The sequence below is a fragment of the Musa acuminata genome, chromosome BXJ3-9, assembly GCF_036884655.1.
Source record: "Musa acuminata AAA Group cultivar baxijiao chromosome BXJ3-9, Cavendish_Baxijiao_AAA, whole genome shotgun sequence".
NCBI lineage: Eukaryota > Viridiplantae > Streptophyta > Magnoliopsida > Zingiberales > Musaceae > Musa > Musa acuminata.
The window spans coordinates 10230521-10245674 of record NC_088357.1 but is presented as its reverse complement, the minus strand read 5'-3'; the positions used below and the strand labels follow the sequence as shown (position 1 = coordinate 10245674).

Below are 15154 nucleotides of genomic sequence, written 5' to 3'. Positions count from 1 at the left end.
GTTCTAGATTGTTTGACATCTTTCTTTTCCATGATAATATTCTTATTTCCTTAAGAATTCAAAACCTACTCTTTGTTCATCTCCTTTCCTCTCTCTATATCCTTTCCGATCTCTTTTATATAGCAGTGGAAACACCATGCAGTGGTGGTAAATGACAATGCACTGGTTGCAATAAATAACAAATGAAATACTACTGGTGCCTTCTTTTCTATGTTGTGCATTGTCATATATTTCCTTTCATAACTCCTCCATCTCAACTGCTCTCTTATCCTTTGCTTCATTCTGCACCTCCCCTCTTTTTCTTCATTTGTCCCTATCAAATTGATTAAACCTATAAAAAACTAGCGAACATTGATCAAATTCAATAGATTTATACTAATTGAAATCTATTTCTAGCTATTCGATTGAGAAATCAGCTAAAATTGGATTGGCTTCGATGATATTGATATAAGTTCCATGTTTTATAGCAAAAAACTTAGTTGTTGAGCTACCATTAATCTCAATCGATTTCTTTATTTACCCACCATGCATGACAATCTCCTACCCCATCATTAGCTTGGTAATTACAGTAAGTTGATTGTTAACCCTCGACAATCATGAACATCCATGATCACCACATGATGGCCATTGATCTACTGATGATTGATGTTTGCTCAATATTTAATTGTTTACCAACAGTTAATAGTTTGATCGTCGACCTATTGCAGAATCATAGGTGATTGATAATTAGCCATCAGTTGACCCTCTTTTAGTCATATGAGAGCTTGGTGTCAATTGAATAACCATTGACCCATTGATCATTGGTGGTCATTCAGTATCGATATGCCAGTGGTCTATGATAACATTAATTGATCAAACAAACAATCAAACAGCTATGTGCTAACTGTTGGTCCATAGGATTAAATACAAGTATATTTTGGTCATTTTTATGGAATGTTAAATAACGCAATTCTAACATCATTTTGAAAATTTTCACTTTTAAAAATGACTTCTTGACTTTGGCTTCTTATTAATAACCATATGGGCACCTTTTAAATGAGTCATTGGTATTTGGATATGGTGAATATGAGATATATCTATATATGAGATTTAAAGTGAACCTTCGGGATTCAGGTATGGTGAATTTTTTGATGTAACATTAGATGGAAGTTTATGTGTGGTGTTGCACTTTTTTATCATTTATTTGACATGGTATGTGTTATCTGACATAACGTCATTCTTTCATTGAGTGGGCATCACTTCAGAATGAGTTGGTCGGAATGCAAACCTGGAGCTAGGAAGTCTAACCTCAGCAGGGTCCTCCAATACTTAAGTTGGTGTTTGAGTTGAGGAATGTGGAGAAATAAATGCATAGTTGATAAAGGGAAGTTGAGGAGAGTCCTTGTTAGTGTACAGCTAATGAGTCAAGTGATGGTTTGTGAATGTTATGAGGCAAGCCCATCAACGATCCATCTGGATCAACACTAATGACTGATATTGGCAAGGGTGTGAACTATTAATTCTGACACTGGATGCTCACCACGTTACATATGGGGATTGACCGACTAAGTGAGCTCCCATCAATGTGATTATGAAGTTGTTAGTGAGGAAAATTCTTCTCGCATAACTATTGCTTATTTTGGAGTTCTTATATGTCTATGGTTTGGGTTTTTGGATGTTTATATATTACAGGGCTGTTGTGTAGAAAAGTTGGCTTTTCTAGATGTTCAATCTAATGAAAATTGATTCCTTTTGGTTCATTACCCTAACTGTTCTATGTATTTATGTTAACTCTATTTTCTATATTTTCTTGTGATTAAATTCTTTAACTAAGCAACAAGCACCAGGTATTATTCCTCTTTTTCTGTCTCTCTCTGATTTTTTTTCCTTGTAAAATCTGGTCTGCTCTCTTGAGATTTATTGTTATCACAATTTATCTAGTGTCATGGTATCTCTGTTTTTTCATTTAATAAACTTTAACTCCTCTTTGTGCTATTTTTTAGTGCTAAGAATAAAATATAGCCGAAGGCAACCTTTTCTTTTTCAGGATTGGATCGTATGTCCAAATATTTTTATCTTAATTTGTTCGCCTCTGTCCTTTGACACAATTGTATATGCAAGTTTAACTCATGATACAACAGTCAAAGTTTTAGCTTACCAGTGTTATGTTAAGATTCATAAATGATGTTTTAATTTGTTGCGGGATAAGTTGGTTCCAGAACCTTGACGATACAGACCATTAGCAATATGTTTATTATTAATTTTCATATATTTGAAAGACAAGAAAAGGCAGGAAGAAATCTAGATGGCAAAGTCAACTTATTTATGTGTGAGTTGCTATGTACATGGGCATTTTCTTGTTATTTGCTAAAGAAAATATAATATAGTAAATATTTATTGGAAGGCTTATATTCTTCACTGGCATGATGGTAAAATATCTATGTAGTCTATAACAAATGGTTGGGACATTATGGCTTGGGATTGTTGTTATTGTTATTTATACTGTTGATATATGTACTTTACTGGATTATTTCCTTTTGAGGCAAAGGTAATATTGTTTTTTGATGCAGAGGCAGAAAGTCTCATTTTATTTCATCAAATGAAAGTACAAAAGAATAGAAGAGAAGAATAGAGGAAAGACAATAGGAAAACACTAACTATAAGGGTGGTCACAAAAAGAATCAAACGGTAAAACCTTTTCTCATGGGACAATAATTTCTTAGAGTTATGAACCAAGGTTTTTAATTTCTAATGATACTGCCTGTATCGGGCGGTACCATCGAATGGGGCTGTTTCCGCCCCATTACCATCCGAAATTTGTTGGTGATGGTCGATTTTAACCGTCACCGCTTGCCACCAGGCGGTATTAACTGGGGGAGAAGGAAGAAGAGGGAGAAGAAAAGGGAGAACCTGGAGATCCGGCGTCACTCTCCCTTGATGATCTCGATCCGTCATTGCCCTCCCTCGCCAGACGCCATAGATGAGATGTCGCCTCCTCCTCGTCTGAGGCGATGAGGTCTCGGTGTCGTCAGCGACTTCTCATCCGTGTGGGGAGAAGAAGCCTTGGTGATGTCGTCAAGGCTTCGCGGGGAGAATAAACGAGGCAACGTCGCTCTTTTTCTTATTTTTGAACCTTTTTATTATATATATATATATATATATCTATATATATATCTATATCTATATCGAGCGGTATGTCAGATCGTACCGCTTGGTATACTCGTACCGAGTTGAGCTCAATGCTCCGGTATGGTATGAAATTATGAACCTTGCTCTGAACTAACTAAGAGCACCTAGGATTTCTTTAGGCTATTTGCGGCCTCCCCTGAATACTGTAGATTTATGCTTCTAGATGTGCCAGCACACATGAATGAAAAAGCCATCCCAAAAGCTTTTCAATTATAATTTAACTCACTTGGGAGTAAGAGTTTATTAGTTAAGAAGATTTGAAAAATATTTCCTGTCCTTGTTTTTAGTCTGACTTTTGACTGATCTTCACTGAAATTCAGTTGCAATTATTAGACAAAAACATTTCACTAGTTTATGCTGGTACAAAATTATTGGTCTTATGATGTGAAAATTCAACTTATAGTCTTATTGGTCTTTAATGTAGATGAATTCAATGAATTTATGCTTTATACTACTCTATGTACATCAGTGCATTATTTAGCTTCACTTACCTGTATTATTATGCAGGTTGATTTGCTGGAAGCTGTAAATGAGTTTCTTGAAATTGTATCATATTTTGCTAGCAGAATTTGTGCTGCCAATATAGATATATGTAGGAGTTCAGCAAACCTGTTATATGAACAAGGTGAAGATGTCCTTCAGGTACATGACCATTTTGTTATTTCAGAGTTTATAATTTCATCAACTCAATGAAATATAATATTTGCTTTTCTCAGGTGTCCTCCCTTGTTGCATCAATTTTGACTCTTTATGCTAGTGGCTTGCACTTTAAATTTAGCAGTATTCAGCCTAAAGAAAGTGTGAGTGATTTCCATAGTTCTAATAATGCCAACACTATCATGTTATTTCATGACTGTGGAGTTGATCTGCAAAAATTGTCTATTATACTGGACAGTTTAGCAAGTAGCTTTCACATGTCAAGTTATGTAAATGAAACAGTTTTCAATAGTGAGATCAAAGACTCGAGGGTTTTGCCGGCGGTGGCTTCAGAATCTGGCAAGTTTGATGCTTGTATGCAGACACATGGAAAAGCCTCGCTAATTTCATATATAGATGCTTTGGAGTTTCTATGTAGGCCAATAGTTGAAAATGTAAACACAGCTTGGAAAAACTTGACTCCTGAACAAGAATCTATTCTTCATTCGGACACCTTAAATTATGTTCAGAAGGTGTTGCATCAGTTTTCTGATATAATACTTGCTGCCTCCAGGTAAGAGTATGAAAAATATCTCTTTGGTAGTTCATCTGCATGCTTTTAATTTTCTTGATTTATTCTGGATCATATTCTAATCATGATATTTAATAGCTTATGAAGAATTCTTCATTTATTTTTAAATTTTTTATGAGTGATGTTATTGACTTGTCAACATGTAGACATAGTGATATATCTGAGAGGGTGGAGCAGAGGTTAAATGAAAGCCATGGAACATTGCTTCAAGTTGCAGTTGCAGCTTTCAGAATCTCCCTTCTAACTGATGGAAAATACCAGGTCATTTTGATCATCATATGTCAAATTTAATAATTCATCCTTTATCTAATATCTGCTCATACACTTTTCTGCCACATGGTGCTATTTTCTTATTTCAGAAGAGTCTTCTTCACATCAATTGTATCATTTCAAGTACATGGATTGAGCCTCAAGAGCTGAAGTTTCTTATTTCAGCAATTAGTAATGTTGGAGCTGTATGTTACAATAATGGATGGTTGGAGAAGGTATGCATGTCTTTAGTATATGACTGTAATATCTTCTTCCCTTTGCTAGCCAGTTATAATACGGAAGTTCTTTATATACTCGCCAATTTCTTTGTGTTTTTTTTCATTGTATAGATGTCTATAATAAAGCTGTGCATTTATGTTGTCTTGACAATTTTGAAACAAACGATTCAATATGGGTGCCATTGGAATAAAATGTGTAAGGCTAGATTGACACAAAACTCCTCACCTGTAATCTATAAACCCTAGTTGGACCATGGTTTGAGTGTTCTTTTACTTGTATTAAGGTTCAATGTTTTGACTGATAACTATCCATGTTGCCTAAAACAGAATAGTTGACCAACACTGAATTAATTTTAAATTCCAGCTAGTTTTGGTCTAAAATTTATAAGTTCTTTTTTTTAATGCAATTTGGTAATTACTGCCATAAATACAAGTTTCACATAAACTAATTGATTTTAGTTTATTAATTTTCAGCTCTCACTCTTGAGATTTTCTGGTAAATTATTTTTTTCTAGGTGAATGAACACGTGTCTGTGCAAAGATTTTCCTATTCTAGTTATAGAAATGAAGTGATAGCTTCCCATGTTTGAGGGGAGCAAATTACTCCTTTATTTTATTCGCCTGTATTAAGTTTTAAAATTCTGACTATTTCATTTTCATAAACAAGGTGTTATAAGCTATTTACTAGAATGCAATCAAACCACCTAAGTATGTAATTCTAACACTCAAAGTTCGTATTTCTGTGTCATCAATTGTGGAGCCCATATCAAGAAAAGTTCACATTGTTGTACAATATGTATATTCTCGAGGTATAGCTTGGATAACCCATATGGTTTGTATTCTATAGGGAAAATGATCACTCTATAACTCAGAATTTTCTATATTTATGTTGTCAACGTAATTTCTGGTGAAGTTCTTTGATAATACTTTCTGCGGCTTAAAAATTTTCCAAGGAAAATAGACACATTTTAAAAACATTTGGCCACTTTTTTTATCTTGCTCTTTCTTATTTCGATTCATTAATTATTTTCTAAAACTTATTTAGCTGAAGGTATTGAAACTCAAGTTGTGATGTTGAAAAGGTAAACTTTACGGATTGGGCCAAACAAAAAACTGATACTTTAAGCCTTGAGGGAAGGTGAAGGATGTTACTGTAGAATGTAAAGCAATGAGTTGTCATTTCCTGTTGTGATTATGAGATGGTGACAATTGAAATAATGAGGAGGAAAGGAAGGGTGGAGGGGCAGGGGTATGCAACTTGTGGGATGGATCTTGATTGGATTGTACTTATTTGAATTGCATTGGTTTATTTTCTGTGCAATTTTTGGCTCAATCAGCTGCTCATGTATCTCCAATGTGGGTTTTGCCTTAGCTTATATTCCATTTCAGAAGAGTTTTTTCTTCTTATCATTGTCCTTGTATAATTTACGTCTCATTTAATCATGATATTCTTATTTGCTTCTAATAGAGGTCTGACCGTTTGCATATTTAAAAGTCTTCATCATTCATTTTCAGGCATCAAAAGCATTACAATTGTGTATTGAAATAATATGGACATATGTCAAACTCATGTGCGGTATGTACTCATCTAAGTCAAAGGGAGTCTACAGCGATAATATGGCTGAAGTTCAATATAAAGATGCCATTAATGATGCATTGTCGAGGATTGCTACAGTAATTGATTTTCTTTACAAATGTGGTGCCAAAAACATAAAAGAAATCATCATTAAAAGTCTTTATAAACTCTCTGCTGCTGAAGATATACTCCATGACATGACTGGCTTATTGACCTTGATGAAACAGTGGGTTAAGGTAACACTGTAAATTTATTTTATAGTCTTTACTTTCTGCTATAAGGTTGGCCTAAATTTTTGACTTTCCTTTTGTAAGCTTAGATCTCATGTAAAGAATTTAAGGATGTTGATGCGGTTGATAATGCACCAGTTCTCTATTCCTCACTACTGGACTATCATTCGACTTGGTCAATGAAAATAATAAGCATAATCCTTGAGCAGGTCTGGACACTTATTTTTTCTTTGTGATTGCTTTAATTTTTGGTAATTTGTTTTATTTGCAAATTGTCTGAGTGCTTTCTGAATTCTTGCAGGAACTTGTTGCCTATAACCTGATGGAATCTCGAAATCCAAAGTTATGTCAAAAAATGGAATTAAAAGTTATGGATTTTCTTTTAAAAGATGTGTATACCTCGAAAGATTATATCCTGCAAAGATCTAGGGTTTTAGTCACCAAAGGAAGGGCTTTTAGGGCTCATGGAACAGAAGGCTTAAGCAAGTGTCTTGAATGCCTTTCTGAAGCTATTTCCTTACTTGTGTGTTCCTTTTTTCCTTCTCTGTTATTGCACATTTTATTAGATTGTTTTGTTTTTGCATAATATTGTTTTCAATCTTATGCCCAGAAGTGGTTGACATCTCATTCTAAATGTAACAGAGATTCATATCTGATGATTCTTCTCAAGATATTGCTTCAGTTTCTCATCAATTGGCCCTCACATACATCTTGTATGCACATTGTGCCCAGGAGGCTAATCAAGACTGTGGTGTAAGTTTTCTATGAGCATTTCTTAGAACTCTCTGAAGCAAATGTTAGTGATGCTGTCTTTGTGGATATTAGAGCCAGGGGGAGTAAGAACTAAGAACTACAATAGAATTTCCCGTATCTTAACTTTTTTGTGTCTGGACAGGTAATCCTGCATAATGTTCATTGCGCACTGAATTTATGGTCGGAAATGAATGTCCAAGGTTATTGTTCTCGTAGCAACTACCATCAATGGGGAACAATGAGTATTTTGCCCCTCTTATGCTCTATGGTTGATTTGTTGTCATTAAAGGTAAAATGATAAGTTTGGAGATGCTCTTGTTTGTCCGTCAAAACTTTCTTGCTTTCAGCTTGCTGGTATCAATTCTGTGCAGTAACTTTTACTATGATTATGCCACTCTTCAGGGTTGCTTGAAATTTCAACTTGAAATCTGTAAGGTGATAATCAGATTCTCCATGCCGGAGAATATGTTGTCAGAGAAATGCATTTTCATGCTATGGTCTAACAGAAGGCTTAACCATTCACTTTGTAGCTCTCCAATTGATGAAGTTTTTGTTTTGAACATCTCAGAACAGTTTGGTTTAAATGTCAACTTTTTGGATTATTGGATAAATTGCATAAAACAACATCCTCCATCGCAATGCATGTTATTGCAGAAGTTGTTCCCAAATGATTTTGTTCTTTCTGAAGCAACTGGACATTCTTCCAAAAGACCTTTCGGTGCACAAATTAGTACCGAAGAAGTTAAAGAGGTTGCAACATCCCTAGTTGCTGAGGTAATTCTTTTGGAAATGACTAAACTTCTAATCGTTTTTGTCTTCATGGATCGGAGAAAGTACTTTACGTTCTATTGAGCCTTTTGTTTCTCTGTTTTAGGTTCCTTTCACCTATCAATCTGCTTTCATTGCTGCTTATCTTTACCATGATTTGTCTGAAAGGCTTTTCTCCAATGGAAGAATTTCTGAGGTAATGTATATGGGTGTGTTCTTAATTTCTCTATATATTTACTGCAGGCAGGGTTTTCCAGGAGGTTTGAACTCTAATTGTAATCATGATAGTAGAAGCTTCATTGATGTTTGAGTATGAGAATGGCTATGGTTGATGGGATTTTTTAAGGGAAAGGGACAAGCAAAAATTTCTCTTTTTTGATGTTTCTAATAAATTCTTTGTATGTCTTTCTCTCTTGTACTGCTAAATCTAATAGACTTGGTTCATCTACTACAACATTTAAAAGGATTTCTTTAAACATGTTTGTATAATTTTAGGGGATTTTGTCATTTCTTTTCAATTGAACCCATAAGATCAGTATAGTAGCAGGTCTATGTTCTTAGGATAGGAGCGATCAAGTCTATGTTCTTAGGCTAAAATGAAGAACATAGTTGAGCCAAGTCTAATCTAAGAACTCTGTTAGACTTGTACAAGAATTGGAGAATGAAAACAGGATTGCCCGACCAGTGGAATTCTTTCCTGAGTGTTCCAACGAACCCAGAAGAGTTTCAAAAAGCTGGAAAGACCTTTCAATCAACAAGTTTTATTCTAGCTGCCCTATGAAGAGAGAATTCAATAACGGATTTTGGATCAAAGAAAAACTGCTAGGGAAGAAGTTGGAACTTGGAAAAGTGAGCCAAAGGCCTGAAGAGCCACGTCCCCTTACAAAAGGCTTTGCTAAAACGAGGGGGAGCGCATGGTAGTTGCTTTCAAAGGCTAGATGCTCTGAGTGGGTCTTTCCCTAAGGTGTAGTGTCCCTATCTAGTCCCTTTGAGTTGAGCGTCTCTTTCATGTTTTGTCACTGCTAGGTTACGGTACCAATGTGTGTGGGGAATCCCTATATATTGGCTTGGGTATACTTGTAGGAGGTGTAGGGGAACTTACCCAGGATGGCTAGAGTTTGAGCAAGCATTATGTGTTTAGAGGGGGTGCGTTAGCTTATTACTTTGGCGTGCCGACATCAATCAGATATTATAGGAGTGAGTCTCTAGTGGTTTTTGACTTTCTCCCATATTAGTGTAGCTATCTTAAATTCAATGAAATTGGGGCTAGTCACTGGAACAAGCAATAGGTAGAAAATGTTGCGCTTGCGCACTGGGCAATAAGTTCAAGTAAGCAATACAGTGTTTTTTAATCTATTCCATACAATGCAAGCAAGATAGATGGATTTGATTTCACTGTTACAGTAATGCCTATTTATCTTGTGCCGGGCAAGAATGAAGTACCATTGTCTAGGGCGGTCCTTCTTTCAAATATGAATGAAACAAGTAAACAAGCAACAGAATGTTGTGCGAAAGAGCTCACTAATGTATGTCTTGTGTCGTTAGTTGTTGAGTTCTTTTAGCTAGAGTTATGTAGTCAACAGTAAGCAGTATTGATATTTTAGCTAGAGAAGGATCTGTCTCTCCCGATACAACCAAGGAAGCAAGATAGCATCATGACACCTTTACCCCCAAAGAGGGCCACCTGTACGCCTTTCCTTTCCCTGTAACTAATTGTTCACAAATGAAAACCTTTCTATTTAGGCTTTTCCTGTAACATGAAAATGCATCTCAACTACGTTATTTATTTTATGCATCTAGTTTCTTGATTGTTTAACACTCTGATCCATATACTTGCTCGTCGAACTTATAAATTTTTTTTATTTACTGTAAGAAGCAAAAGTTCACACACACAACAGACTATAAACATTCTATTTTTACTTCATAAACAGTGTTTTTTATACATTTTTTTTTTCTTGTTGAATAATAGATTCAAGACATCTATGACATTTACTTAAAAAAGGGCTTCTTGCCTATTCATTTTAAAGATACTCAATTCTTCTCTTATTATTACAAAACTTACATATCATAATACTTAATTATGGACTTTTTTTCTTGTTGAATAATAGATCAACGATATCTTGAGGTTATACTTGTTACAACCCTATATTTATGGAAGTTATCTTCTCTTATTATTACAAAACTCTATCTTACATGTCGTTTATCATATATAGATATAATTGCTGGATAACCCTTTCTTTTGAAAACTCACCAATAATAATTATCTAGGAACTCTTTCATAATTTTTTTCGATGATTGGAAACCATATGCAAATATTTTTTCTTCTCTTTATAGTTTTTCATTAATTTCCTTTATAAATAAGTACCTTTCATGGTTGAATTTTGGGTTATAGACCAAATTGATTATCGAAAATAATTATTCACATTTTAATATTCCTTTAGTCATCTTGTTTTTTTTTTCTTCAAAGTTTCATAGTGTGGCTTAACTTCTACATAACTTGAGCAATTCTTTAAAATGCTCTTGCTCCATTTGTTAGACATTTATTTAATTATCAAAATTTTGTTCACAAACTAGTCAGGCTAATCTTTGGTTGATTCCTTTAACTCTACCAACCAGGTCCTATTCTCTTATTAATTTTATTCTCTTGAAAGTTTTCTTTGCTTTGTTTGTTCTAAATTTAGGACAGACATATGAATTTTATACTTACTGTTATTGCTTATCTCTATATCTGTAGAATATTCATTGTGTAAGATAACAAAGTATCAAACTTACATTAATCTCCATTTCATTCACTAAATAGCATCCTTCAGGCTTCATTATTTATAAATATTCTATAACCTAACTAAGATTCGTCCTTTCCCTAGCTTTAATAATCTGATAATTGTCATTTTCCTTTTCCTTAATACCATGCTTATCATAAGAATGGCCATTAACTTTGTATTTTGTTGTACTTATAACTTTTTTGCTCTTTTTAGCTATAATGAATATTCTTTTCTTTTCATTTTTTCAATTTTGTAAACCTTTATTATTATTTTTTGGATCACAAATTGAACTTCTTCATGCCACAGCAAACTCTCTATTGAAGCTTTGCCTTCTCCTTTAGACTACTTAAGAATCTCCTTTGTCATCCTCCTGATTCTGGTGGTCATTAATCTTCACATGGTATTTGGTATTGTCTCCATTCGAATTCTGAACTTCTTCAGTTTCAATCTTACTTCTAAGAGGCCTTGTATTATTATTGTTTTTAAATTCCATCATCTAATCATAGGACAACCAGTTATTATTTTCCTCTTCTATTTCCTAAAATATATATCTGTTGGCATCAAACTATGTTGATGAGTCAAGATTTCTTAGGATTACTTTAAAAAAATTTAAGTGGGTATTAATGATTATAAGATCATAGGATATAGCAAAATCTAAAATTATACTTTCCCTTCGTTCTTCTCCCGAATCCAAAACATTCCTTTAATTTTTTCCTTGTTCAATCCTTATATGACAATTTGAATCTTCTCCAATGAAAAAGATTTCAGTTAAAGTCATAAACTGGCTAATTCCATCTAGATTTTCTTAGAATTCCCATTTGTTTGGTCATGCAGTCCTATTGAGGGGTATAAATACTTACAAATTCAATATCTCTTCTTCTAACACAAATTTTAATGCTATAATTCTTTTCTGACTCTTTCCATCCTATCACTTTATCACCAAGTTCATTGTCTACAATAATGGCTACATAGTACACGCATTTAGTTTTTGTTGCCGAGCTGGTTTCATCATTATATCACATCAGTTGGAATTGATCATTTTCACCTATACATCTTAATACTTCCAATCTTGTATATTATTTTAATTTTTTTTCTGGCATATTGTGATATCTTAATGGGAATATGATGCTTAGGCTCTTCTATACGCGAAAGAGGCACTCTGTCTGAGAAACAAAATTTTACGGAGGAAATTCATTTATACAGTTGTTGAACAGTCAGCGCAATCGAAGTCTGATGGAGTAACTCAATACAGAAATGATCACATCAGCCTTGTGCCAATTAGCAATGTTATCACTGACGTATGGCCAGATTTTAATAAATCAGGGAACTTAGATGACTCTCTTCTTAGTCCATGGAGTGTTCTCAGATGCTACCTTGAAAGTACATTTCAGGTTCATATTTTGTTGTTTAAGTTATAATCTAGCATCATCTGTTTATTCTTAGATATCACAAATAATTTAACTCTCAGGTCGGGATTATCCATGAATCAACTGGTAATGGTGCTGAGGCAGAATGCCTTTTTCGAATAGGAAAAAACATATCCTGTTTACAAGGTTTCCCAGTCCTTGCAATTGCTTTCACAATGCTGTTAGGTTTGTTTTCTTCTTATACTCTTTTAGCTGTCCTTGATGTTTCATCTATGTTTTTTTCGCTTGTGGACATCAATTCTGGAACTTCTTGTCAGGTCAATTATATCGTAGGAAACATCAATGGGACTTGGCCGAAAATGAGCTTAAATCTGCTAAGAAGCTGCTTGTGGAGTATGACAACATTATCTCATGCACTCGCTGCAAAATGGTCTTTGAGGTTACAATCGATATGCAAGTTGGTGATTTATACAGAAGTCTCTTTGACAAAGGCACTCAGATCAAGTCCACAGGAAGCTTATCTGATGCTCTGGGTTTATATAGATCAGCTCTTGAAAAGCTGGAACTTGCTGAGATGGTGAGTTGCATTGACATCTGTCAGAAACCAGAAGCTAATGGTGGCATATTACAAAATGATGATTCTATTAAGGAAGCCAGTAACAGAATTCAACAGACAATTAAATTATGCTCATCTACCAAGGAAGAAAACTCATCTGTATGCAGCATCTGCCGCTCACTGAATAGCCATAAAAGTGTTTTTCATACTCGGCAAGTGCCAAAGGAATCTGATGAGATAAGCCTTTTGAAAACTGTAAACAGAAAATCACAAGTCAAGAACATATCTAAAAAATCTTTAAGATGCTCAACAAAAAATCTTAATCATCAATCTAAAGCGAGGAGAAATGGTTCTAGTAACCAAGACAGTAATGTCATGAATGCCACATCTGTAGGATATAGCAAGTTCAATGGGTCTGCAAATCATGAGCTTTGTACTGAAGCATTCAGTTGTGGAGAACTTTTGAAGGAACACAATGGGGCTGCTGTAGCTGATTGTGGAGATAAAGAAGAATGGAAATGCAGCAAAATGGAGTGTTGGAGGTGCCTAATCCATCAAGTGATGGAAACTGGATTCATGCAAAATATCATTCATCTGCATTGGGAATGTCATCGTCGGCGTCTTGTACTGATGCTGCTCCTTAAGATAGGTACTGAACTTGGTAAAAAAAAGCCTGTTTACGAGATGGTTCACCATCTTGACATATTTGCTCCTTGAAGTTGCTGAATGCCATTTGTTTGTTCATTCATCAATATGCATTTCAGGCATTTAGTTATTTGTATGTGGTTTTTGTTTAGCAAAGTGTTTAGGTACTCACAATGGAAAGCATGGCGAGCATGAAGTACATGAAGTGTTTGGGCAATGTGTTTTGGTGATGTTCAATTGGAAATCCTTAAAGCATTGTGGAATGCCGGATTCCAGCTTAATTGAGTGTGTTGTGGATGAAAGTTTAGGTGATTTCTTTCGTATTGAACGTGCAGCAGTACTGTATAACATGAGTTGGTATTCTTTGAAGAACATCATATCAGAGCATCCCAGGTGAGCTTGGACTAGATAATAGTATATAGGTAGTTTCTACTATATTTATTGCTTGAGTTGACTGATACTGTTCTAATCTATTTCTGTGTGTTTATTAGGATCCCTTGCTGCAGTCTTTCCAAGATCCAGATGTCCACCGTCCTTCGGTGGTTGCTTAGAGCCTTCATACTCTGCCAAGAAAGCCCTTTGCTTTTTCAGAAGGTTTTCAGGATATTCTTAACTTTATATTCCATGGAAGCTTGTTTATCAGTTGATTGCGGTGACATTTTCATGAGCAATATTTCATTTTTTGTCAACGATTTTTCACTTTGAGACAGTTTTGTTTTTTTATTTCCTTTATGGTACAGGTCTCTCGACTACTTTCTTCCATATTTCTGCTCACGACACTTGATGGCTCAATTTCTTTACCTTTGCAAACTGAAAATTCTATCTCTTTAAACCATTGGGCTGCATATTTCCATCAAGTCTCAGTTGGTACGTATCTACACTGCCAATATTATTCAAGGGACAAGGCCTGCAGCTCTAAGACTCCTGAGGTTTGTTGGTGATTTATTTAGTGTCCTTGATATTATGGATCTAATCTGTTTGTGCAGGGTTTCTTTCCATATGCCAGAACTTGTTTTGCATATACTTTATTCAGATGGCTATTACATTGATAGCTTGACTTTTCAATATTTGTTGATAATTTTTGTAAACTAATCTTAAACATGGTTCTGTCAATCCATAACTCTCTTAGTGGGCAGTTGACTGGGCATTTTCTTTTCTTTTCTTATTTTGAGGTAACCACTTAGCTGTGTTTATGAAGAATCAGTTATATGATTCTTGCACCACAAGTTTTACTAGTTCTCTCCTAGCCCCATTTTTTTCTCCTTATTTTTTTCTTCTTTTAATTTATACAGAAAACATGGTAAGATATCTAATTTAAAAATATCAATTTTAACTTCTATTTCTTGAATGAGATGTCACACCTTAATTAATGCTGATGTATCTATAAATGTATTCTATTATATGCTATTTTTCAACAGGATTACTGTTGACAAATTTCAAAATACTTTTAGTAATGTTTAGGAAATTCAATTACTAAATTTTAGACAATTGAATTTTGTCAAAAAAGCAAATTTGAATTTAGAAATTCTTTACAATCCTTCTGACTCATTCCTAGATATGTGTCACAATTCAGGCCTACCAACTTGCTAGCTCAGCCCATGACTTCCCTGGGT

The 15154-nt window shown here is 34.6% G+C and overlaps 1 protein-coding gene across 1 annotated transcript in view; it reads left to right on the top strand.

Moving 5' to 3' along the window:
- Nucleotides 1–15154, top strand: part of LOC135649154 (separase-like) — a 32707-nt gene that overhangs the window by 3948 nt on the left and 13605 nt on the right. The window contains exons 4-20 of the mRNA XM_065167271.1: nucleotides 3676–3810; nucleotides 3885–4378; nucleotides 4543–4657; nucleotides 4756–4881; nucleotides 6400–6696; nucleotides 6780–6899; nucleotides 6992–7213; nucleotides 7333–7443; nucleotides 7586–7732; nucleotides 7846–8217; nucleotides 8318–8407; nucleotides 12107–12364; nucleotides 12442–12565; nucleotides 12658–13545; nucleotides 13694–13934; nucleotides 14033–14135; nucleotides 14282–14470. Coding sequence (XP_065023343.1) covers nucleotides 3676–3810; nucleotides 3885–4378; nucleotides 4543–4657; nucleotides 4756–4881; nucleotides 6400–6696; nucleotides 6780–6899; nucleotides 6992–7213; nucleotides 7333–7443; nucleotides 7586–7732; nucleotides 7846–8217; nucleotides 8318–8407; nucleotides 12107–12364; nucleotides 12442–12565; nucleotides 12658–13545; nucleotides 13694–13934; nucleotides 14033–14135; nucleotides 14282–14470 — 4032 coding nt within the window. The remainder of the gene's footprint in view (nucleotides 1–3675; nucleotides 3811–3884; nucleotides 4379–4542; nucleotides 4658–4755; nucleotides 4882–6399; nucleotides 6697–6779; nucleotides 6900–6991; nucleotides 7214–7332; nucleotides 7444–7585; nucleotides 7733–7845; nucleotides 8218–8317; nucleotides 8408–12106; nucleotides 12365–12441; nucleotides 12566–12657; nucleotides 13546–13693; nucleotides 13935–14032; nucleotides 14136–14281; nucleotides 14471–15154) is intronic.